Here is a 25,135-nt window from a genome sequence, read left to right on the forward strand (position 1 = left end):
TCCCCTATATGGTGTTTGGGGTCTCTATGGGGTATTTGGGGTCCCCTATAGGGTATTGGGGTCTCTGTGGGATGCATATGGTGTGTGAGTCCTTGGGGTCCCCTTAAAGGGTCTTTGGGGTCCCCATAGGGTGTCGAGGTGGACCCCATAAGGTCTTGAGGTCCCATAGGGGGTTGAGGTGTTCCTTAGAGGGTCCTTGGGGTCCCTATGGGGTATTTGGGGGTATGCAGGTGTTTGGGGTCCCTTACGGGGTGTTGGGGTCCCCCCTGACCCCCCCATCCCCCCCAGATCCTGCTGCCCCTCATCAACCAGTACTTCCACAACCACTGCCTCTACTTCCTCTCCACCCCGGCCAAGGTGCTGGGCAGCGGGGGGCACGCCTCCAACAAGGAGAAGGAGATGATCACCAGGTGGGGGGCACCCCCGGACCCCAGACCCCCGGCCATGGGGCACCCAGACCCCTGGACCCCTGGACATGGGATGCCTGGACTCCCAGACCCTGTTCATGGGGTGCCCAGACCCCCCAGGACCCCACCCGGACCCTCAGACCCCTGTTCATGGGGTGCCCAGACCCCCCAGGACCCCACCCGGACCCCCAGACCCCTGTTCATGGGGTGCCCAGACCCCTACCCGGACCCCCAGGCCCCTGTTCATGGGTGCCCAGACCCCCCAGGCCCCCGTTCATGGGGTGCCCAGACCCCCACCCGGACCCCCAGGCCCCTGTTCATGGGTGCCCAGACCCCCCAGACCCCCAGGCCCCCGTTCATGGGGTGCCCAGACCCCCCAGACCCCCACCCGGCCCCCCAGACCCCCGTTCATGGGGTGCCCGGACCCCCAGACACAGGGCACCCGGAGCCCCGGACCCCCAGCCCCTTGCACAATGGGGGTGCCCCATCCAACCCCCTGCTCTTGGGGGGGCTCAGGGGGTCCCCCTGCACCCCATCCCCTGGCCGAGGGGACTTGGGGTCCACACTGTCCCCTTGCTGGGGGTCTTGGGGACCCCCCTGAACCCCCATCCCCCATCAGCCTCTTCTGCAAGCTGGCCGCCCTCGTCCGCCACCGCGTCTCGCTCTTCGGTAAGGGGACACGGCCGGGGACCCCCACGGCGGGGGGCGGGGGGTGCCCCGGTGGCACCTGACCCCCCGTCCCCGTCCCCAGGGACCGACGCGCCGGCCGTGGTGAACTGCCTGCACATCCTCGCCCGCTCCCTGGACGCCAGGTGGGACGGGGTCCCGGTGCCACCACGCTGCTGTCCTCGTCCCCGCGGTGTCCCAGGGCCACCATCCCTGGCCCCACGGTGTCCCTGTGCCACCATCCCTGGCCCCACGGTGTCCTAGTGCTACCCTGATGCTGTCCCTGTCCTCACGGTCCCCTCGTCCCTGCAGTGTCCTGGTGCCACCCTGATGCCATCCCTGTCCCCACAGTGCCCCGATGCTGTCCCTGTCCCCCAGTATCCGATGCCACCCCAGTGCCACCCTCATCCCCACTGTCCCCTGTCCCCGATGCTGCTGGGGTGGTGGCCATGTCCCCAACATGTGTCCCCGGGGTGGTGGCCATGCCCCATGTCCCCAACACTGCCCATGTCCACCCGGGGTGGTGGCCATGCCCCATGTCCCCAACACTGCTCACACGTGTCCCCCTGGCATGGTGGCCATGCCCCGTGTCCCCAAAACTGTCCATATGTCCCCCCGGGGTGGTGGCTGTGCCCCCAGTGTTGTCCATGTGTCCCCCCGGGGCTCTGGCCGTGCCCCGTGTCCCCCTGGGGCGGTAGCCATGCCCCATGTCCCCAGCACTGCCCGTGTCCCCCCGGGGCGGTGGCTGTGCCCCGTGTCCCCAGCGCTGCCCATGTCCTCCTGGGGTGGTGGCCGTGCCCCGTGTCCCCAGCACTGCCCACATGTGTCCCCCCGGGGCGGTGGCCATGCCCTGTGTCCCCAACACTGCCCATGTCTCCCCGGGGTGGTGGCCGTGCCCCGTGTCCCCAACACTGCCCACATGTGTCCCCCCGGGGCGGTGGCTGTGCCCTGTGTCCCCAGCGCTGCCCATGTCCTCCTGGGGTGGTGGCCGTGCCCCGTGTCCCCAGCGCTGCCCGTGTCCCCCCGGGCGGTGGCCGTGCCCCGTGTCCCCAGCGCTGCCCGTGTCCCCCTGGGCGGTGGCTGTGCCCCGTGTCCCCAGCGCTGCCCGTGTCCCCCTGGGGCGGTGGCCGTGCCCCGTGTCCCCAGCGCTGCCCGTGTCCCCCCGGGGCCGTGGCCGTGCCCCGTGTCCCCAGCACTGCCCGTGTCCCCCCAGGGCGGTGGCCGTGCCCCGTGTCCCCAGCGCTGCCCGTGTCCCCCCGGGGTGGTGGCCGTGCCCCGTGTCCCCAGCGCTGCCCGTGTCCCCCCGGGCGGTGGCCGTGCCCCGTGTCCCCAGCGCTGCCCGTGTCCCCCCGGGGCGGTGGCCGTGCCCCGTGTCCCCAGCGCTGCCCATGTCCCCCCGGGGCGGTGGCCGTGCCCTGTGTCCCCAACACTGCCCACATGTGTCCCCCCGGGGTGGTGGCGGTGCCCCGTGTCCCCAGCGCTGCCCGTGTCCCCCCGGGCGGTGGCCGTGCCCGTGCTGAGCGTCCCCCCCAGGACGGTGATGAAGTCGGGCCCCGAGATCGTCAAGGCGGGGCTGCGCTCCTTCTTCGAGAGCGCCTCCGAGGACATCGAGAAGATGGTGGAGAACCTGAAGCTGGGGAAGGTGACGCAGAGCCGCACCCAGGTGAAGGGGGTGGCCCAGAACATCAACTACACCACGGTGGCCCTCCTGCCCGTCCTCACCTCCCTCTTCGAGCACGTGGCGCAGCATCACTTCGGGGACGACGTCATGCGTGAGCCCGCGGGGACACGTTGGGGACATGTTGGGGACAGGGGGCTCGGCAGGGATGCGGGACATGGGGACACACTGGGGACATGTTGGGGACAGGGGGCTCAGCAGGGATGGGGACATAGGGAGACATTGGGGATGGGGGCTCAGCAGGACCAGGGGACATGGGGACACCTTGGGGACAAGGGGCTCAGCAGGGATGTGGGAGGTGAAGAGATGTTGGGGACACACTGGGGACAGGGGACGTATTGGGGACAGGGGGCTCGGGAGGGATGTGGGACATGAAGAGACATTGGGGACACGTTGGGGACACGGGGATATGTTGGGGACAAGGAGCTTGGCAGGGATGCGGGACATGGGGAGACATTGGGGACATGTTGGGGACGGGGGCTCAGCAGGGACAGAGGACATAGGAAGACATTGGGGACATGTGGGGGACAGGGGACACATTGGGGACATGGGGATAAGTTGGGGACAAGGGGCTCTGGAGGGACGTGGGACATGGGGAGACATTGGGGACATGTGGGGGACAGGGGACACATTGGGGACATGGGGATATGTTGGGGACAAGGGGCTCGAGGGATGTAGGACAACGGGAGACATTGGGGACATGTTGGGGACAGGGGACATGTTGGGGACAGGGGGCTGGTCAGGAGGGAGGTGGGACATGGGGACAAGGGGACACTCTGGGGACAGGACAGCACGTTGATGGGAAGGTGGCAGGCATGGGGGACGCTTGGGAGATGGGAGACTGGGGACCGGGGGACGCTCTGGGGACAAGGGCTGGGGGGGGCTGGGGCCAGCTGGGGGCGCTGGGGCAGTTTGGGGGGTGCAGGGACCCCCTGGGTGTCGGGGACACCGTGGCCCTGACCGTCCCCCGTCCCCGCAGTCGATGACGTCCAGGTCTCCTGCTACCGCATCCTGTGCAGCATCTACTCGCTGGGCACCACCAGGAACCCCTACGTGGAGAGGTGGGGGGCCCCCGAACCCCTCTGCCTGCAGAGCTGGGGGTGCTTGCGGGGTGCCCGTGTCCCTGGGGGTGCCCGTGGCTTGGGGATGCCCATGGGGGACCCATGGCTCTGGGGTGGCCCTGGGGTGCCTATTCCTGCGGGGTGCCCATGGGGTGGTCTCTGGGGTGCCCGTGGATCCGGGGTGCCCATGGGGTGGTCTCTGGGGTGCCTGTGGATCTGGGGTGCCCATGGGGTGGTCCTTGGGGTGCCTGTGGATCTGGGGTGCCCGTGGATCTGGGGTGCCCATGGGGTGGTCTCTGGGGTGCCTGTGGATCTGGGGTGCCCGTGGATCTGGGGTGCCCATGGGGTGGTCCTTGGGGTGCCTGTGGATCTGGGGTGCCCGTGGATCTGGGGTGCCCATGGGGTGGTCTCTGGGGTGCCCGTGGATCTGGGGTGCTTATGGGGTGGCCCGTGGAGTGCCCGTGGATTTGGGGTGCTTATGGGGTGACCCTGGGGTACCTATTCCTGTGGGGTGCCCATGGATCCGGGGTGCCCATGGGGTGACCCGTGGGATGCCTTTGGATCTGAGGTGCTTATGGGGTGGCCCTGGGGTACCTATGCCTGTGGGGTGCCCATGAATCTGGGGTGCCCATGGATCTGGGGTGCCCCTGGGGTGGCCCTGGGGTACCTATGCCTGTGGGGTGCCCATGGATCTGGGGTGCCCATGGGGTGGCCCATGGGGTGGCCCTGGGGTACCTATGCCCGTGGGGTGCCCATGGATCTGGGGTGCCCATGGGGTGGCCCATGGGGTGGCCCTGGGGTACCTATGCCCGTGGGGTGCCCATGGGATGCCCATGGATCTGGGGTGCCCACGCGATGCCCACGCCCGTGGGGTGCCCATGCCTGTGGCACCCCACTCCCTGCAGACTGTGGGGTGCCCGTGCCCGTGGGGTGCCACGGGGTGGGGGTGAGCCCGCGCCCCTGTGCCCGCAGGCAGCGCCCGGCGCTGGGGGAGTGCCTGGCCCGCCTGGCCGCCGCCATGCCCGTGGCCTTCCTGGAGCCGCAGCTCAACGAGTTCAACCCCTGCTCCGTCTACAGCACCAAGTCCCCCCGCGAGCGGGCCAGTGAGTGGGACGGGGCCCCCCGCGCCCCCCGCGTCCCCCGCGTGTCCCCATGTCCCGGGGGCTGCCCTGTCACACACCCCCCGGGATGAGCCCTGTTTGTCCCCCGCTTCGTGGCACCCCCCAATCCCGATGCCTCTCTGTGTCCCCAGCTTTGGGGCACCCCCAGTGCCCCCCACAATGGCTCCAGCTTTAGGGTGCCCCATGGTCCCTCTTACCTCCACCTTTGGGGCACCCTGATGCCCCCCAATGGCCCTGGGCTTGGGGTCCCCCACGTCTCCGTTGTCCCTCTCGCTTGTCCCCACTTTGGGGTCCCCCCTTTGGGGTCCCCCACATCTCCGATGTCCCTCTCGCTTGTCCCCACTTTGGGGTCCCCCCACGTCTCCAATGTCCCTCTCACTTGTCCACTCTTTGGGGTCCCCCCACGTCTCCAATGTCCCTCTCACTTGTCCACTCTTTGGGGTCCCCCCACGTCTCCAATGTCCCTCTCACTTGTCCCCACTTTGGGGTCCCCCCACGTCTCCAATGTCCCTCTCACTTGTCCCCACTTTGGGGTCCCCCCACGTCTCCGTTGTCCCTCTCACTTGTCCCCAGCAGCTCTGGGGCACCCTGATACCCCCAAATCTCCCCAGCTTCGGGGTGTCCTGATGCACCCCAACACCGGGACACCCCCTCGTCCCCACGACCCCTCCCTCGCCCCCACCTTTGGGGCACTGCCACGTCCCCATTGCCCCCCCCCCAGTTCTCCCTGCTTTGGGGTCCTCCCATCCCCTTGCCGTGGGTGCCCCCTCACCGTGGGGTGCCCCCCCACCCGGTGCCATCCCCGTGTCCCCGCAGTCCTGGGGCTCCCCAGCCGGGTGGAGGAGATGTGCCCCGACATCCCCGACCTGGAGCGGCTGATGCGGGACATCGGGGGGCTGGCGGAGTCGGGGGCCCGCTACACCGAGATGCCCCACGTCATCGAGGTGACCCTCCCCATGCTCTGCAACTACCTGCCCCGGTGGTGGGAGCGCGGCCCCGACACCCTGCCCCAGGGACCCTGGGCCACCGCGGTCACCGGCCAGCACCTCAACGCCCTCCTGGGCAACATCCTCCGCATCGTGGTCAACAACCTGGGCATCGACGAGGCCTCCTGGATGAAGCGCCTGGCAGGTGGGTGAGGGGCTGTGGACGGTGGCCCTAAGTGGTCCCAGGATGGCACTGGGGGCCCTGGGTAGGTCCCAGGGATGATGTTGGTGGCCCTGGGTAGGTCCCAGGGAGGTGCTGGTGGCCCTGGGCAGGTTCTTGGGATGATGCTGGTGGCCCTGGGTGGTCCCAAGGATGGTGCTGGTGGCCATAGGTGGTCCCAGGGAGGTGCTGGTGGCCCTGGGTGGTCCTACAGATGATGCTGGTGGCCCTGGGTAGGTCCCGGAGAGGTGCTGGTGGCCCTGGATGGTCCCACAGATAATGCTGGTGGCCCTGGGTAGTCCCAGAAAGGTGCTGGTGGCCCTGGGTGGTCCCATTGATGATGCTGGTGGCCTTAGGTTTGTCCCAAGGATGGTGCTGGTGGCTATAAGTGGTCCCAGGGAGGTGCTGGTGGCCCTGGGTGGTCCCACAGATGATGCTGGTGGCTCTGGGTGTGTCCTAGGGAGGTTCTAATGGCCATGGGTGGTCCCAGGGATGGTGCTAATGGCCATGGGTGGTCCCAGGGAGGTGCTGGATGCCCTGGGCAGGTACTAGGGATGGTGGTGGTGGCCATGGGTGGTCCCGGAGAGGTGCGGGTGTCCCCGGGCTGCAGCCCCCCGTCCCCGTCCCCGCAGTGTTCGCCCAGCCCATCGTCAGCAAGGCGAAGCCGGAGCTGCTGCGCTCCCACTTCATCCCCACCATGGAGAAGCTGAAGAAGCGGGCGAGCAAGGTGGTGGCCGAGGAGGAGCAGCTCCGCATGGAGGCCAAGGCGGAGGGGGAGGACGCCGAGCTGCTCATCCGCGACGAGTTCTCCGTCCTCTGCCGCGACCTCTACGCGCTCTACCCCCTGCTCATCCGCTACGTGGACAACAGCCGGTGAGCGGGGACGGGGGACGTGGCCGTGGGGACGCGAGGATGCTGAGGAGCATCCCTTGGGGACCACAGGCCACCCGTGGCGGAGCCAAGGAGAAGGTGTGGGGCAAAACTGGGGGGCATGGCCATCCCCTGATGGTGGCCATGGGGACCCACTGCTGGTGGCCATGGCCATCGCCTGATGGTGGCCACGGAGACCCACTGGTGGTGGCCATGGCCATCCCCTGATGGTGGCCATGGGGACACACTGATGGTGGCCATGGGGACCCACTGCTGGTGGCCATGGCCATCGCCTGATGGTGGCCACGGAGACCCACTGGTGGTGGCCATGGCCATCCCCTGATGGTGACCCTGGGGACTCACTGGTGGTGGCCACGGGCACCCACTGATGGTGGCCCTGGGACCGGCAGGGCCAAGTGGCTGACGGAGCCCAACGAGGATGCGGAGGAGCTGTTCCGCATGGTCGGGGAGGTCTTCATCTACTGGTCCAAGTCCCATGTGAGTGGGGGGCACTGGGGACGTGGGGGGGGACCCGGGGGACAGTGGGGCATGGAGGGGCTGGGGGGTACAGAGGGCCTCGGGGGGTCCCAGGCCAGGGGTCACTCAGCCCCCTGTGTCCCCCACCCCGGCAGAACTTCAAGCGTGAGGAGCAGAACTTCGTGGTGCAGAACGAGATCAACAACATGTCCTTCCTCACCGCCGACAGCAAGAGCAAGATGGCCAAGGTGGGGGGGGGAACGCACCCCCCCGGCTGCACCCCGACCTCCTGCCTGGCACCCCCAAACCCCTTCATCCTGCACCCCCTGCCTGCCTGGCACCCCAATCCCATGGATGGGGGGTGTCCACCCCTCCCCAAGTCTGCCTGGCACCCCAACCCCCAGCTTGTGCAGGGGTCTCCATCCCTCCCAACCTCCCTGGTACCCCTAAACCACCCCAAGCCCCACCTGGCACCCCCAAACCCACCCAAGCCCAGGTATCTCCATCCTTCCCAACCTCCCTGGTACCCCCAGCACCCCTGGTACCCCTAAACCACCCCAACCCCACCTGGTACCCCCAAACCCACCCAAGCCCAGGCATCTCCACCCCTCCCAACCCACCTGGTACCCCTAAACCACCCCCAAACCCACCTGGGACCTCCAACTCCCCCCAAAGCCCCCCCAAACCCAGGCATCTCCACCCCTCCCAACCCACCTGGTACCCCTAAATCACCCCAAAACCCACCTGGTACCCCCAAACCCACCCAAGCCCCAGGCATCTCCATCCCTCCCAACCCACCTGGTACCCCCAACCTCTCCCAATCCACCTGGTACCCCCAGCCCCCCCAATCCCCCCCAAACTCAGGTATCTCCATCCCTCCTGCCCCACCCGCTGCTCCCCACCCCCCTGCTGCCCCCCACCCCCCTCATCCAGCGGTCGCCGTCCCTCCCCGGGCCCCCAAGCCCCCCGCGTCTGCCCCCAGGGACATGGGGACGGGGACCTAACACTGTCTCTTCTCTCCTGCCCTTGGCTGCGGGTGCTGGCACCTAGTCCGGAGATGGCCAGGTTAGCGGGGCCACGCTGTGTGGGGAGGGGGCCCCAGGGACCCCAGCCCTCGCCCTGGGGTCCTGCCCCTCGGGGCCACCATGGCTGGGATCCCCAAGACCCCTCCAGGGTCCTGCTCTGTGGTGCCACCATGGCTGAGACCCCCAAGACCCCTCCAGGGTCCTGCTCTGTGGTGCCACCATGGCTGAGACCCCCAAGACCCCTCCAGGGTCCTGCTCTGTGGTGCCACCATGGCTGAGACCCCCAAGACCCCTCCAGGGTCCTGCTCTGTGGTGCCACCGTGGCTGAGATCCCCAAGACCCCTCCAGGGTCCTGCTCTGTGGTGCCACCACGGCTGAGACCCCCAAGACCCCTCCAGGGTCCTGCTCTGTGGTGCCACCATGGCTGAGACCCCCAAGACCCCTCCAGGGTCCTGCTCTGTGGTGCCACCGTGGCTGAGACCCCCAAGACCCCTCCAGGGTCCTGCTCTGTGGTGCCACCATGGCTGAGACCCCCAAGACCCCTCCAGGGTCCTGCTCTGTGGTGCCACCGTGGCTGAGACCCCCAAGACCCCTCCAGGGTCCTGCTCTGTGGGGCCACCATGGCTGGGATCCCCAAGACCCCTCCAGGGTCCTGCTCTGTGGGGCCACCATGGCTGGGATCCCCAAGACCCCTCCAGGGTCCTGCTCTGTGGGGCCGCCACGGCTGAGACCCCCAAGACCCCTCCAGGGTCCTGCTCTGTGGTGCCACCATGGCTGAGACCCCCAAGACCCCTCCAGGGTCCTGCTCTGTGGTGCCACCATGGCTGGGACCCCCAAGGGCATCCTGGGGTCCTGCCCCACAGGACCACATCTGGGACCTCTGGAGCTGTGTGGCACCGGGGTCCTGGCCCTGATGTCCTCAGTCCCTGTGGTACAGGGGTCCTGGTGTTGATGTCCCCAGCCCTGTGGCATGGGGGTCCCAAGACTGATGTCCCCATCCTTATGGGGGACACTGGTGTCCCCATCCCTGTGGCATGGGGGTCCTGGTGTTGATGCCCCTCATCCTTATGGCATGGGGGTCCTGCGGCTGATGTCCCCATCCCTGTGACATCGGGGTCCTGTCCCTGACACCCCCATGCCCCTCTGGCCTGGGGTGGTGGCCCTGACGCCCCGGTCCCTGTCCCCGCAGGCGGGTGGCTCGGAGCAGGAGCGGACGAAGAAGAAGCGCCGAGGGGACCGGTACTCGGTCCACACCTCCCTCATCGTCGCCACCCTGAAGAAGATGCTGCCCATCGGCCTCAACATGTGCTCACCCACCGACCAGGAGCTCATCACCCAGGCCAAGGGCCGCTACGCCCTGGTGGGTGGGGGGGCGGTGGGGTTGGGGACAGCCCCTGGGGTTGGGGACAGCCCCTGGGACCGGGGACAGTCCCTGACGTGGCCCTGTCCTGTCCCCCCCCCTGCAGAAGGACACGGACGAGGAGGTGCGGGAGTACCTCAACAACAACCTGCACCTGCAGGGCAAGGTGAGGTGGCCTGTCCCCACCGTGTCCCCCCCACGGTCCCCATGTGCCCCACCATGTCTCTGTGGTTCCTGTGGTCCCCATGTCCCCATGGTCATCATGGTGCCTGTGGTCCTCATGGTCCCCACTGTGTCCTCATGGTCTCCATGTCCCCACGGTGCCTGTATCCCTATGGTCCCCATGTGCTCCACCATGTCCCCATGGTCCCCATGTCCCCATAGTCACTGTGGTGCCTGTACCCCTGTGGTCCCCATGTCCTCCCGTGGTCCCTGTGGTCCCCATGTCCCCATGATCATCGTAGTGCCTGTATCCCCATGGTCCCCATGTGCCCCACCATGTCCCCATGGTCCCCATGTCCCCACAGTCGCTGTGGTGCCTGTACCCCCATGGTCCCTGTGGTCCTCCCATGGTCCCTGTGGTCCCCACGGTCATCACGGTGCTTGTATCCCCATGGTCCCCATGTCCCCCACCATGTCCCCATGGTCATGGTGGTGCCTCTATCCTCATGTCCCCCTATGGTCCCTGTGGTCCCCCCATGGTCCCTGTGGTCCCCACGTCCCCATGGTCATCGTAGTGCCTGCATCCCCGTGGTCCCCATGGTCATCACGGTGCCTGTATCTCTGTGGTCCCCATGTGGGCCACCACGTCCCCGTGGTCACCGTGTCCCCCATGTCCCCAGTGCGAGAACAACTCCTCCGTGCGGTGGCAGATGGCCCTGTACCGCGAGATGGCCGGCAAGGCCGAGGACTCCGACAGCCCCGAGAAGATCGTCCGGAGGGTGCAGGAGGTGTCGGCCGTGCTCTACCACCTCGAGCAGGTCGGGGGTCCGGGGGGTCCTGGGGGGTCCTGGGGGGTCCCTGGGGTGCAGGAGGTGTCGGCCGTGCTCTACCACCTCGAGCAGGTCGGGGGTCGGGGGGGTCCTGGGGGGTCTGGGGGGTCCCTGGGGTGCAGGAGGTGTCGGCCGTGCTCTACCACCTCGAGCAGGTCGGGGGTCCGGGGGGTCCTGGGGGGTCTGGGGGGTCCCTGGGGTGCAGGAGGTGTCGGCCGTGCTCTACCACCTCGAGCAGGTCGGGGGTCGGGGGGGTCCTGGGGGGTCTGGGGGGTCCCTGGGGTGCAGGAGGTGTCGGCCGTGCTCTACCACCTCGAGCAGGTCGGGGGTCCAGGGGGTCCTGGGGGGTCTTGGGGGGTCCCTGGGGTGCAGGAGGTGTCGGCCGTGCTCTACCACCTCGAACAGGTCGGGGGTCGGGGGGGTCTGGGGGGTCCCTGGGGTGCAGGAGGTGTTGGCCGTGCTCTACCACCTCGAGCAGGTCGGGGGTCCAGGGGGGTCTGGGGGGTCCCTGGGGTGCAGGAGGTGTTGGCCATGCTCTACCACCTCCAGCAGGTTGGGGGTCCTGGGGGGTCCCCAGATGCTCCTGGGGTGCTCCGGGGAGGTCCGGGGAGTCCCTGGGGTGCAGGGGATATTGGCCATGCCCTGTGGCCTTGAGCGGGTCGGGGTCCTGGGGGTCTCGGGGGGCTCTGGGGGGTGCCGAGGTACTTTAGGGATCCCTGGGGGGTCCCTGGGGTTCTCAAGAGTCTGGGGGGGGGGCATGGTGTGCTCGAGGGGTGCCATGGGGGGTCCCTGGGATGCTCTGGGGGGGTCCCTGGGGTGCTGTGGGGGTGTGGGGGTCCCTGGGGTGCTGCGGGGGTGCTGCGGGGGTGCGGGGTGCCCAGGTGACGCCCCCCCAGATGGAGCACCCCTACAAGTCCAAGAAGGCGGTGTGGCACAAGCTGCTGTCCAAGCAGCGCCGCCGCGCCGTGGTCGCCTGCTTCCGCATGACGCCCCTCTACAACCTGCCCAGGTGGGCACTGGGGGGACTGGGAGGGACTGGGAGCTGCGAGGGGGCGCTCTGAACCCCCTGAGACCCCCCTGGGGGCGACTGGGAAGCCCCTGGGGGCAAGCAGGAGCCCCTTAGGGGCAACTGGGAATGTCCCAGAGCCTTGTGGAGGCAACTGGGGAGCTCCTGGGGGCAACTGAGAGCTGCTGGGAGCAACTGGGAAGCCCTGAGGGCAACCGAGAACTGTGCTGGGGGCAACTGGGGGTAACTGGGAATCCCCGAGAGCAACCCAGAACCCTTCTGGGGATGACTGGGGGTAACCGGGAACTGCTGAGGGCAACCAAGAACTGTGCTGGGGGCAGCTGGGGTAACTGGGAATCCCCGAGGGCGACCAAGAACCCCTCTGGGGACAACTGGGGATAACTGGGAACCCCTTGGGAGCCTCTGGGAGCCCCTGGGGACAACTGGGGGTAACTGGGAGCCTCTGAGGGCAACCCAGAACCCTTCTGGGAACAACTGGGGGTAACTGGGAATCCTTTGAGAGCCTCTGGGAACCCCTGGGGACAACTGGGGGTAACTGGGAACCCCCTGAGAGCCTCTGGGAACCCCTGGGGACAACTGGAGGTAACTGGGAGCCCCCAAGGGCAACCCAGAACCGTTCTGGGGGTAACTGGGAAGCCCTTGGGAGCCTCTGGGAGCCCCTGGGGACAACTGGGGGTAACTGGGAAGCCCTTGGGAGCCTCTGGGAGCCCCTGGGGACATCTGGGGGTAACTGGGAAGCCCTTGGGAGCCTCTGGGAGCCCCTGGGGACAACTGGGGGTAACTGGGAGCCCCCAAGGGCAACCCAGAACCATTCTGGGGGTAACTGGGAAGCCCTTGGGAGCCTCTGGGAGCCCCTGGGGACATCTGGGGGTAACTGGGAAGCCCTTGGGAGCCTCTGGGAGCCCCTGGGGACAACTGGGGGTAACTGGGAGCCCCCAAGGGCAACCCAGAACCGTTCTGGGGGTAACTGGGAAGCCCTTGGGAGCCCCTGGGGACAACTAGGGGTAACTGGGAAGCCCTTGGGAGCCTCTGGGAGCCCCTGGGGACAACTGGGGGTAACTGGGAAGCCCTTGGGAGCCTCTGGGAGCCCCTGGGGACATCTGGGGGTAACTGGGAAGCCCTTGGGAGCCTCTGGGAGCCGCTGGGGACAACTGGGGGTAACTGGGAGCCCCCAAGGGCAACCCAGAACCATTCTGGGGGTAACTGGGAAGCCCTTGGGAGCCTCTGGGAGCCCCTGGGGACAACTGGGGGTAACTGGGAGCCCCCAAGGGCAACCCAGAACCGTTCTGGGGGTAACTGGGAACCCCTTGGGAGCCCCTGGGGACAACTGGGGGTAACTGGGAAGCCCTTGGGAGCCTCTGGGAGCCCCTGGGGACATCTGGGGGTAACTGGGAAGCCCTTGGGAGCCTCTGGGAGCCGCTGGGGACAACTGGGGGTAACTGGGAGCCCCCAAGGGCAACCCAGAACCATTCTGGGGGTAACTGGGAACCCCTTGGGAGCCTCTGGGAGCCCCTGGGGACAACTGGGGGTAACTGGGAGCCCCCAAGGGCAACCCAGAACCGTTCTGGGGGTAACTGGGAACCCCCTGAGAGCCTCTGGGAACCCCTGGGGACAACTGGGGGTAACTGGGAAGCCCTTGGGAGCCTCTGGGAGCCCCTGGGGACAACTGGGGGTAACTGGGAGCCCCCAAGGGCAACCCAGAACCGTTCTGGGGGTAACTGGGAGCCCCTTGGGAGCCTCTGGGAGCCCCTGGGGACAACCGGCTGCCCGCTGGGTGCAGCCCCTGCCCCCCCCCCCTTCTCCCGGGGTGCGGGCCCCCCCGCCGCTGTCACCCCCCGCCCCCCAGGCACCGGGCCTGTAACATGTTCCTGGAGGCGTACAAGCTCTCCTGGCTGGTGCCCGAGGAGCATCCCTTCGAGGACCGCATGATCGACGACCTCTCGGTGAGCCGGGGGGGTCTGCCCGGCCGGGGGGGGGTCACTGGCTCGGGACCCCCCCCGCTGAGCCCTGCCGTGGTGGCCGAGGTAGAAATCGGGAGAGGAAGAGGAGGAGGAGGAAGAGGAGCGGGATAAGAAGCCGGACCCCCTGCACCAGCTCATCCTGCACTTCAGCCGGACGGCGCTGACTGAGAAGAGGTGGGGGGCACCCGGACCCCTGGGTCCCCCCAGGGTGGGGGGCACCCGGACCCCTGGGTCCCCCCAGGGTGAGGGTGGGGGGCACCCGAACTCCTGGGTCCCCCTGGGGTGGGGGGCACCCGGACCCCTGGGTCCCCCCGGGGTGGGAGGCACCCGGACCCCTGGGTCTCCCCAGCGTGAGAGTGGGGGGCACCCGGACCCCTGGGTCCCCCTGGGGTGGGGGGCACCCGGACCCCTGGGTCCCCCCAGGGTGAGGGTGGGGGGCACCCGGATCCCTGGGTCCCCCTGGAGTGGGGGGCACCCGGACCCCTGGGTCCCCCCAGGGTGAGAGTGGGGGGCACCCAGACCCCTGGGTCCCCCCAGCGTGAGAGTGGGGGGCACCCGGACCCCTGGGTCCCCCTGGGATGGGGGGCACCCAGACCACTTGGTCTCCCCAGGGTGAGGGTGGGGGGCACCCGGACCCCTGGGTCCCCCTGGAGTGGGGGGCACCCGGACCCCTGAGTCTCCCTGGGGTTGAGGGTGGGGGGCACCCGGACCCCTGGGTCCCCCCAGGGTGAGGGTGGGGGACACCCGGACCCCTTGGGCTCCCCAGGGTTGAGGGTGGGGGGCACCTGGACCCCTGGGTCCCCCCGGGGCGGGGTTCTGGGGGACCACCCGGATGCCTGGGTCCCCCCGTGGGGGGGTCCCGTGCACCCCTTTGAGCCGTGCCCCCCCCCCGCAGTAAGTTGGAGAAGGATCACTTGTACATGGCGTACGCTGGCATCATGGCCAAGGTGGGTCCTGCCCCCCGTGTCCCCCCCCGTGCCCCCTCAAACCACCCAGCCCCAGGGCTGGGACCTGTCCCTGCTTGGGGGGGGGCTGCAGGGCTTGGGGGGGCTCCCCAGGGATTGTGGGCGACCCCCAGGATGGTGCTGGGGTGGGGTGGGGGCTCAACCAGGGACCCCCCCGGATCGTGTCGCCCCCCCCAGAGCTGCCACATCGAGGAAGGGGAGGAGGAGGAGAAGAAGGAAGAGGAGAAGGAGGAGGAAGAAGCCGAGGACTCATTCGAGGTGGGTGCGGGGGCACCCTGAGCCCCAGCCTCACCCCTATGACCCCCCCCCGGCCCCCCTGACCCCCCCCACGCCCCCCCCAGGAGAAGGAGATGGAGAAGCAGAAGCTGCTGTACCAGCAAGCCCGGCTGCACACGCGGGGGGCGGCCGAGATGGTGCTGCAGATGATCAGCGCCTGCAAGGGTGAGACCCCGCGGGCCCCCCCTCGCACGGGAGGGTCCGCGTGCGACCCCCCCTCGCACGGGAGGGTCCTCGTGCGACCCCCCCTCGCACGGGGCGGTGGTGACGGTGCGCGGCGTTGGCAGGGGAGCGGGGAGACATGGTGTCCTCCACCCTCAAGTTGGGCATCTCCATCCTCAACGGGGGCAACGCCGAGGTGCAGCAGGTAGGAGGGCGGCCGTGTGTCCGTGCGTCCCCGTGTCCGTGTGTCCGTGCGTCCCTGTGTCCGTGTGTCCCCGTGTCCCCGTCTCCGTGCACGGGGCTGTGTCGTTGCCGTGGGAGCCTGCACGGAGGTGCCCGTCCCCGCGTGTCCGTGTGTCTGCACACGTGTCTGTGTCTGCGGCCATGTCTGCACACCCGCGGGGCTGCGCGTCCGTCCCCGTGTCCATGCGTCCATGCATGTCGCTGTGTGTCCATGCACACGTCCACACGTCCATGCACGTGTCCGTGTGTCCGTGCGTGTCCATACTTCCATGCATGTGTCCGTGTGTCCATGCACGTGTCCATGCACATGTCCAGACATCCATGCACGTGTCCATGCATCCATGCATGTGTCCATACTTCCATGCACGTGTCCATACATCTGTGCACGTGTCCATGCATCTGTGCACGTGTCCATACATCCATGCATGTGTCCATACTTCCATGCACGTGTCCATAGATCCATCCACGTGTCCATACATCCATGCACATCTCTGTGTGTCCGTGCACACGTCCCCATGTCCGTCCGCGTGTCCAGGCGTCCATCCACCCGTCCATGCTCATCTGCACAAGTGCCCACGGGCACGTCCGTGTCCCCGCACCGTGTCCCCGCACCCGTGTCCCCGCGCCGGTGGCCATGTCCCCGCGCCGGTGGCCGTGTCCCCGCCGGTGGCCGTGTCCCCGCCGGTGGCCGTGTCCCCGCGCCGGTGGCCGTGTCCGTCTGTCCACGTGTGTCCCCCCAGAAAATGCTGGATTACCTGAAGGAGAAGCGGGAGGTCGGGTTCTTCCAGAGCGTCCAGGCCCTGATGCAGACCTGCAGGTGACGCCCGGGCTGGGGTCCCCCCGCGGGCATCGGGGTCCCCACATGGGCATCGGGGTCCCCCACGGGCCTTGGGGACCCCCTACAGACATAGGGACCCCCCCTTGGGCATCAGGGACCCTTCGTGGGTGCCCCAGGGGTTCAGGGTGTTGGGGTGTCCCCCGTGGGGGGATCCCCAAGAGCTTCAGGACCCCCAGGGCGGGATTGGGTCCAGGCGGGGGGGGTGTTGGAAGGGTTTTGGGGGGCCCCATCCTGACCCCCCCGTGTCCCCGCAGCGTCCTGGACCTCAACGCCTTCGAGCGGCAGAACAAGGCGGAGGGGCTGGGCATGGTGACGGAGGAGGGGACGAGTGAGTGGGGGGGCCCTGCCCGGGCACCCCCGGGACCCCCTCTATTGCTGCTGTCCCTTGGGGGGGGGGGGGGTCCCTGTCCTGCACCCCCCGTCCCGCTGTGCTGCTCCCCCCGAGCCCCGCTATTAATGTGGCTCTGAGCTCCTAATGCCCCCCCCCAAAAGCCCTAATGCCCCCCCCAAAGCCCTAATACCCCCTATAGCCCTGATACCCCCTATAGCCCTGATACCCCCTACAGCCCTAACCCCCCCCCCGGGTCCCTGATGCCCCCCCATAGCCCTAATGCCCCCCCCAAAGCCCTAATACCCCCTACAGCCCTACCCCCGCGGGTCCCTGATGCCCCCCCATAGCCCTGATACCCCCTATAGCCCTGATACCCCCTATAGCCCTGATACTCCTCAGTGCCCTTAACACCCCCCCAAGCCCCAATACCCCCCCCCGGGCCCCTAACACCCCCCCTTGACCCCTAATACCTCCCCCTGGGCCCCAATAACCCCCTAGGCACCTAATAGCTCCTCTGGGCTAATGACCCCCCAAACCCTAATGACCCCCCCAACCCTAACGACCCCCAAAACCCTAATGACCCCCCCAAACCCTAATGATCGCCCAAACCCCTAATGACCCCCCCAAACCTTAATGACCTCCCCAAACCCTAATGACCCCCAAACCCTAATGACCCCCCCAAACCCCTAATGACCCCCCAAACCCCTAATGACCCCCCAGCCCTAATGACCCCCCCAAACCCTAATGACCCCCCAAACCCCTAATGACTCCCCAGCCCTAATGACCCCCCCAAACCCTAATGACCCCCCAAACCCCTAATGACCCCTCAAAGCCCTAATGACCCGCCCAAAGCCCTAATGACCCCCCCAAACCTCTAATGACCCCCCAAACCCTAATGACCCCCCAGCCCTAATGACCCCCAAAGCCCTAACGCCCCCCAGCCCCCCCACCCCACTCACCTCCTCTCTCCCCTTCTCTCCCCATCCCGGCTCCCGGTGACAGTCATCAGCCGTGAGAACGGTAAATATCGTTATCGTAGGGGCTATAGGGTTGGGGGGTATAGAGAGTCTATAGGGCTGGGAGGGTGTCATAGGGGCGATAGGGCTGGGGGGTATCGTAGGGTTTATAGGGCTGGGGGGTATCAGGGGGGCTATAGGGCTTGGGGGCTGTTACTGTAGGTTCTATAGGGCTGGGGGGGGTTATCGTAGGGTCTATAGGGTGCTATTGCAGGGCCTATAGGGCTATGGGGTGTTATGACGGGGTCACCAGGCTGCAGGGGTTATTGTAGGGTCTATAGGATTGGGGAGTGTCATTGTAGGGTCTATAGGGCTGGGGGGTGTTATTGTAGGGTCTATAGGGCTGGGGGGTGTTATTGTAGGTTCTATAGGATCAGGGGTGTTATTGTAGGGTCTATAGGATCGGGGAGTGTTATTGTAGGGTCTATAGGCTTGGGGGGTGTTATTGTAGGGTCTATAGGATCAGGGGGTGTTATTGTAGGGTCTATAGGGTTGGGGAGTGTTATTGTAGGGTCTATAGGATCAGGGGGTGTTCTTGTAGGGTCTATAGGATCGGGGAGTGTTATTGTAGGGTCTATAGGATTGGGGAGTGTCATTGTAGGGTCTATAGGGCTGGGGGGTGTTATTGTAGGGTCTATAGGGTTGGGGGGTGTTATTGTAGGGTCTATAGGATCAGGGGTGTTATTGTAGGGTCTATAGGATCGGGGAGTGTCATTGTAGGGTCTATAGGCTTGGGGGGTGTTATTGTAGGGTCTATAGGATCAGGGGGTGTTATTGTAGGGTCTATAGGATTGGGGAGTGTTATTGTAGGGTCTATAGGGTTGGGGGGTGTTATTGTAGGGTCTCCGGGCTGGGGCTGCTGGAGGAGGGTGGCTCCGGCGTGGCCTCCCCGTGCCCTGTCCCCAGAGCAGGATCGGGACCTCGGCATGTCCCCGTGTCCCCGCAGCATGCCTGTCCCCGCTTCTCCCTGACCCCTCAGCCCTGCTGCCCCCTCCCCGTGCTAACCCCCTGCCACCCCGGGGTGTCCCTGTGCTGCGCCAGGGTGTCCCTGGGTCACCCCAGGGTGTCCCTGTGTCCCCCATGGTGTCCCTGTGCCATCCTGGCATGTCCCCATGCTGCCCCAGGAGGTCCCTGTGCCACCCTGGGGTGTCCCTGTGCCACCCTGGCATGTCCCCATGCTGCCCCAGGAGGTCCCTGTGCCACCCCGGGGTGTCCTTATGCCACCCTGGGGTGTCCCTGTGCCATCCTGGCATGTCCCCATGCTGCCCCAGGAGGTCCCTGTGCCACCCTGGGGTGTCCCTGTGCCACCCTGGGATGTCCCCATGCTGCCCCAGGAGGTCCCTGTGCCACCCTGGGGTGTCCCTGTGCCATCCTGGCATGTCCCCATGCTGCCCCAAGAGGTCCCTGTGCCACCCTGGGGTGTCCCTGTGCCACCCCGGGGTGTCCTTATGCCACCCTGGGGTGTCCCTGTGCCATCCTGGCATGTCCCCATGCTGCCCCAGGAGGTCCCTGTGCCACCCTGGGGTGTCCCTGTGCCACCCCGGGGTGTCCTTATGCCACCCTGGGGTGTCCCTGTGCCATCCTGGCATGTCCCCATGCTGCCCCAGGATGTCCCTATTGCCACCCCGGGGTGTCCCCGTGCCGTGGGGACAGCATGTCCCCACAGCACCCAGGGATGTCACCCTGGGATGTCACCTTGTGGCCCCCCCCGGTGTGGCCTGGCCTCGGCCGCCCGTGGCCCCGTGTCACCCTGCCTTTGTCTCCCTGTGACCGCGTCCCCGTCCCCCCCAGGGGAGAAGGTGATGTCGGACGACGAGTTCACGCAGGATCTCTTCCGGCTGCTCCAGCTGCTGTGCGAGGGGCACAACAACGGTGAGGGGACACGGGGGGACATGGGGGCACAGCCACGGGGACACGGGGGCACAGCTATGGGGCACAAGGTGGCTTTGGGGGACTCTGGGGTGGGGAAGGGGCTTTGGAGGACCATGGGGCAGAAGAAGGAGCTGTGGAGCAGGAGGGGCCATGGGGTGGCCGTGGGGGCTATGGGGTGGCCGTGGGGGCCATGGGGCGGCCGTGGGGGCCATGGGGCGGCCGTGGGGGCTATGGGGTGGCCGTGGGGGCTATGGGGCAGGCGTGGGGGCTATGGGGCAGGCGTGGGGGCTATGGGGTCTCACCCCGTTCCCCTCCCCACAGACTTCCAGAACTACCTGCGCACCCAGACGGGGAACACGACCACCATCAACATCATCATCTGCACCGTGGACTACCTGCTGCGCCTGCAGGTACCCGGCCCCACGGCGACCCACGGCCCCCCCAGCCCCACACCGCGCCCCCCAGCCCGGACCCCGTCCCCAGTCCCTGTCCCTGACCCACACCCATGGTTCTGCCCCAACCCACCTGCCCTGACCCACAGCCCTGGTCTCCGTCCCTCACCCGCGCCCCCTTGCCCTGCTCTGTCCCACGTCCCACCATGGGTCCCCGACCAACCCCCTGTCCCCATCCCTGTGCTCCTGGTGGCCCCCCCGTCCCCGTCCCCATGTCCCTGTGCTGCTGGTGGCCCCCACGTCCCCGTCCCCATGTCCCTGTGCTGCTGGTGGTCCCCACGTCCCCGTCCCCATGTCCCTGTGCTGCTGGTGGCCCCCACGTCCCCGTCCCCATGTCCCTGTGCTGCTGGTGGCTCCCACGTCCCCGTCCCCATGTCCCTGTGCTGCTGGTGATCCTCACGTCCCCATCCCCATGTCCCTGTGCTGCTGGTGGTCCTCACGTCCCCATCCCCATGTCCCTGTGCTGCTGGTGGTCCTCACGTCCCCATCCCCATGTCCCTGTGCTGCTGGTGGCCCCCACGTCCCCGTCCCCATGTCCCTGTGCTGCTGGTGGCCCCCACGTCCCCGTCCCCATGTCCCTGTGCTGCTGGTGGTCCTCACGTCCCTGTCCCCATGTCCCTGTGCTGCTGGTGGTCCCTGTGTCCTCGTGCTGCTGGTGGTCCCCATGTCCCCAGCCCCATGTCCTCATGCTGCTGGTGGGCCCCATGTCCCCATCCCTGTGTCCTCGTGCTGCTGCTGGTCCCTGTGTCCTCGTGCTGCTGGTGGTCCCTGTGTCCCAGTCCCTGTGTCCTCGTGCTGCTGGTGGCCCCCACGTCCCCGTCCCCGTGTCCTTGGGCTGCCGGTGGTCCCCGTGTCCCCGTCCCCCCGCCGCTGACGGTGCCCATCCGGTGGCAGGAGTCCATCAGCGACTTCTACTGGTACTACTCGGGGAAGGACGTCATCGACGAGCAGGGGAAGCGCAACTTCTCCAAGGCCATGGCCGTGGCCAAGCAGGTCTTCAACAGCCTGACCGAGTACATCCAGGTGAGCCCCCCGAGCCCCCCAGCCCCTCGCCACACACAGCCAGGTGGGATGGACCCCAAAGCCCCCCACGGGGCTGGGGGTGGTGGTCCAAGATCCTTGGGGTGGCCTGGGGATCCTGGTGTCCCTGCACGTCCCTGGCAGGTCCCCAAGCACCCCGAGGTCCCTGGGTGTCCTGTTGTCCTGGGGGTCCCCAAGGACCCCAGTGTCCAAGGGGTCCCAATGACCCTGGGGGTCCCCAAGGACCCTGGTGTCCCAGAGGTCCCGATGTCCTTAGGAGGTCCCCAAGGACCCCAGTGTCCAAGGGGTCCCAATGACCCTGGGAGGTCCCCAAGGACCCCGGTGTCCAAGGGGTCCCAATGACCCTGGGGGTCCCCAAGGACCCTGGTGTCCCAGAGGTCCCGATGTCCTTAGGAGGTCCCCAAGGACCCCAGTGTCCAAGGGGTCCCAATGACCCTGGGAGGTCCCCAAGGACCCCGGTGTCCAAGGGGTCCCGATGTCCCTGGGGGTCTCCAAGGACCCCAAGGTCCCAGAAGTCCCGATGTCCCTAGAAGGTCCCCAAGGACCTTGGTGTCCAAGGGGCCCCAACGTCCCTGGGGGTCCCCAAGGACCCCGGTGTCCAAGGGGCCCCAATGTCCCTGGGGGTCCCCAAGGACCCTGGTGTCCAAGAGCTCCCAATGTCCCTGGGGGTCCCCAAGGACCCTGGTGTCCCAGAGGTCCCGATGTCCTTAGGAGGTCCCCAAGGACCCCAGTGTCCAAGGGGCCCTGATGTCCCTGGGAGGTCCCCAAGGGCCCTGATGTTCCTGGGGGGCCCCCAGGGGTCCCGAAGTCCCTGGGAGGAGACCCCAGTGACCCAGGGATGATGTCCCCGGGGTCCCCAAGAGCCCCAATGCCCCAGGGATCCCAGTGTCCCCGGTGTTCCCTGGTGCTCCCAATTCCCTGGGGGTCCTGGGGCTCCCACTGTCCCCGGGGGGTCTCTGGGGGTCCCGGGGCCCGCGGTGCCAGCACCCGCCGCCCGCAGGGTCCCTGCACGGGGAACCAGCAGAGCCTGGCCCACAGCCGCCTCTGGGACGCCGTCGTCGGCTTCCTCCACGTCTTCGCCCACATGATGAAGAAGCTGGCCCAGGTGGGCACTGGGAGGGCACTGGGAGCACTGGGAGCCCCCCCACACCCCCTACTAACCCGCTGCCCCCTCCTTGTTGTCCCCAAGTGGGTTGGGGACACCCAAGTCCCCGGTGGCATCAGCAGCCCCCCCACGACCCCCAACCCATCCCGTTGGCCCCGGGGCACCCTAAGGACCCCCCAAGCTGGGGGGGGGGGGGGGAGGGAGGGGACACGCCCCACGACAGCCTGGGAGGACCCCACGATGCCTCGGGGGGACCCCGCGACACCCCGAGTTGGCTCTGACGGACCTTTCCGCCCCCGCTGCCGCCAGATGGGCCAAACGCCGGGACCGCGGATGGGCGTAAGCACCCGCCGAGCCCCCCCGCCCCGCCCCGTCCCCCTCCCCAGCGCTGCATGGCCTCGCTAACCCCCCTCCCCCGGCATGGCAAACCCCCCCCCGAACCCCCCCCCCCACGCTTGGGTTGTGTGGGAGATGGGGGGCCACCACCCCCCCTTGCGAGGAGCGGTGCTGGAGGTCGCGCCCCCAGGTAAGGGGGTCCGGGGCCGTGGTGGGGGTCACGGCATGGGGGGGGGACCACCTTGGGCTCATGGTGTCCCCCCCGTTGTGCCGTGTGTCCCCCCCCCAGGACTCCAGCCAGATCGGGCTGCTGAAGGAGCTGCTGGACCTGCAGAAGGACATGGTGGTGATGCTGCTGTCCCTGCTGGAAGGTGGGGTCCCCCTGCCCCCCCCACCCCGAGGCGTCCAGGACCCCGTCGCTGCCGTGGGGGTCCCAACGTCACCCAGGGTTCCCCTGCCGTCCAGGGTGTCCTCGCCGTCCCGTGCCACCTGGGGTTAGGACATCCCATCCACCGTCCAGGGTGTCCTGAGGCCACCCATCACCCCGTATCACCAGGGGTGTCCCCCCAAAATGAGGTGCCCTCACCGTCCGGGCTGTCCCTGCGCCATCGGGGTGTCCCCTCACTCTCCAGGGTCTCCCCCGTCCCTCAGGGTGTCCTCTCTGGGTGCTCCCCACCATCCATGGTGGCCCATGCCACTTGAGATGTCCTTGGCCACCCGGGGCTGTCCCCTGGTCACCAGGGCTGTCCCCGTGCTCTCCAGGGTGTCCCCAGCCACCGGGGCTGCCCCCGCAGCACCCCCGGACCTGACGGGACCCCCCGCTCCCCATCCACAGGCAACGTGGTGAACGGGACCATCGCCCGGCAGATGGTGGACATGCTGGTGGAGTCCTCCAGCAACGTCACCATGATCCTCAAGTTCTTCGACATGTTCCTGAAGCTGCGGGACATCGTGGCCTCGGACGCCTTCCGCGACTACGTCTCGGACCCGCGAGGTCTCATCTCCAAGAAGGATTTCCAGAAGGCGATGGACAGCCAGAAGCAATACGAACCCGCCGAGATCCAGTTCCTCCTCTCCTGCTCCGAGGCGGACGAGAACGAGATGATCGACGTGGAAGCCTTCGCCGGTCGCTTCCAAGAGCCCGCCCGCGATATCGGCTTCAACGTCGCCGTGCTCCTCACCAACCTCTCGGAGCACGTTCCCCACGACCAGCGTCTCCGGACCTTCCTGGAGCAGGCGGCCAGCATCCTGGAGTATTTCCGCCCTTTCCTGGGACGGATCGAGATCATGGGAGCGGCTCGGCGGATCGAGCGCCTCTACTTCGAGATCAGCGCCGCCAACAAGGCGCAGTGGGAGATGCCCCAGGTGAAGGAATCCAAGCGCCAGTTCATCTTCGACGTGGTCAACGAGGGGGGGGAGGCCGAGAAGATGGAGCTCTTCGTCAACTTCTGCGAGGACACCATCTTCGAGATGCAGATCGCCTCTCGCCTCTCCGAGGAGGAGCCCCCTCGGGAAGGAGGGGAGGATGAAGAGCAGGAGGAAGAGGAGGAGCCCCCCGACCACACCGGTCCTCCGCCCCCTGCCGAACCCGCCTCGGCTTTCGGGGAGCTGCTGGCGGGGGCCGGGGGGTTGCGACATTTGTTGGGGACCCCCCAAACTTGGCGGCGACGCTTGCGACGCTTGCGACGACGGCCGGGTCGGGAGCTGGCGTGGGCGGCGGGGGCGGCCGCCGGCCGGGCGGTGCTGGGGGGGCTTCTGGGGGGCTGGGGGGTGCTGGGGGCCGTGGGGCGCCTGGCCTGGACCTCCCTTTTTGGAGGGGGGCTGGTGGAGGGGGCGCAGCGCCTGGCCCTGGCCGAGCTGCTGGCCAGCATGCCCGACCCCACTCAGGACGCCGTGGGGGGCGGCGAGGCTGGGGGGGGCGCGGGGGGGGAGGAGGGGGGTCCCCTAGACCCTGTCCCCCCCCCCGCCCCCGACCTGCCGCAGCCCCCCGAGGAGGAGGAGGAGGAGGCGGCGGCGGCGGCGGCGCCGGTGGTGGCTTTTGGGGTGTGCAAGGAGCCCGGGCACTATCGGCTGGTGGCCCCCGACGCCCCCGGGGGGCTGGGGGACATCGGGGAGCCCCCCGCCGCCGAGCCCCCCACCCCCGAGGGCACTCCCATCCTCCGGAGGAAGATTGGGGTAGGCGGCCGATGGGGGCTCGGGGGGGGGGTGCTATGGGGAGGGGATTCTCGGGGTCCCTGGGGGGGGGCAGGATGCTGGGGGTCTCTGGGGGGGGGGGACCCCAGGGGTCCCCTATGGGGGAGCAGGACTCTGGGGGAGGTCCCTATGGGTGGGCAGGACCACTGGGTGGGGCAGGAGGATTCTTGGGGTCCCTATAGGGTGGGCAGAATGGTGGGGGTCCCCTATGGGGGGGCAGGAGGATTCTTGGGGTCCCTATAGGGTGGGCAGTATGGTGGGGGTCCCCTATGGGTGGGCAGGACCACTGGGTGGGGCAGGAGGATTCTTGGGGTCCCTATAGGGTGGGCAGTATGGTGGGGGTCCCCTGTGGGGGGGCAGGATTCGTGGGTTCCCTGGGGGGGCAGGAAGATGCTTGGGGTCCCTACGGGATGGGCAGTATGGTGGGGGTCCCCTATAGGGGGGGCAGGATCCCTGGGGTCCCTATCTATGGGGGAGCAGGGCACTGGGGGGGTCCTTATGGGGGGCAGGACCC

The 25,135-nt window shown here is 67.9% G+C and overlaps 1 protein-coding gene across 1 annotated transcript in view; it reads left to right on the forward strand.

Annotated features, from left to right (window-relative positions):
* The window catches only part of RYR1 (ryanodine receptor 1), a 77,557-nt gene that overhangs the window by 45,072 nt on the left and 7,350 nt on the right, over positions 1-25,135 (forward strand). The window contains 31 exon segments of the mRNA XM_075134343.1: positions 289-410; positions 1,027-1,076; positions 1,159-1,219; positions 2,607-2,845; positions 3,731-3,812; positions 4,785-4,915; positions 5,750-5,989; positions 5,992-6,060; positions 6,712-6,952; positions 7,360-7,447; positions 7,582-7,674; positions 8,477-8,491; positions 9,641-9,811; positions 9,918-9,977; positions 10,654-10,791; positions 11,700-11,812; positions 13,677-13,773; positions 13,859-13,965; positions 14,687-14,738; positions 14,934-15,014; positions 15,098-15,197; positions 15,320-15,399; positions 16,178-16,254; positions 16,530-16,603; positions 17,609-17,626; positions 19,414-19,494; positions 19,816-19,904; positions 20,841-20,969; positions 21,988-22,092; positions 22,718-22,799; positions 23,264-24,603. Of these exon segments, the coding sequence (XP_074990444.1) occupies positions 289-410; positions 1,027-1,076; positions 1,159-1,219; positions 2,607-2,845; positions 3,731-3,812; positions 4,785-4,915; positions 5,750-5,989; positions 5,992-6,060; positions 6,712-6,952; positions 7,360-7,447; positions 7,582-7,674; positions 8,477-8,491; positions 9,641-9,811; positions 9,918-9,977; positions 10,654-10,791; positions 11,700-11,812; positions 13,677-13,773; positions 13,859-13,965; positions 14,687-14,738; positions 14,934-15,014; positions 15,098-15,197; positions 15,320-15,399; positions 16,178-16,254; positions 16,530-16,603; positions 17,609-17,626; positions 19,414-19,494; positions 19,816-19,904; positions 20,841-20,969; positions 21,988-22,092; positions 22,718-22,799; positions 23,264-24,603 (4,425 nt within the window).

The sequence above is a fragment of the Calonectris borealis genome, chromosome 32 (genome assembly GCF_964195595.1).
Source record: "Calonectris borealis chromosome 32, bCalBor7.hap1.2, whole genome shotgun sequence".
NCBI lineage: Eukaryota > Metazoa > Chordata > Aves > Procellariiformes > Procellariidae > Calonectris > Calonectris borealis.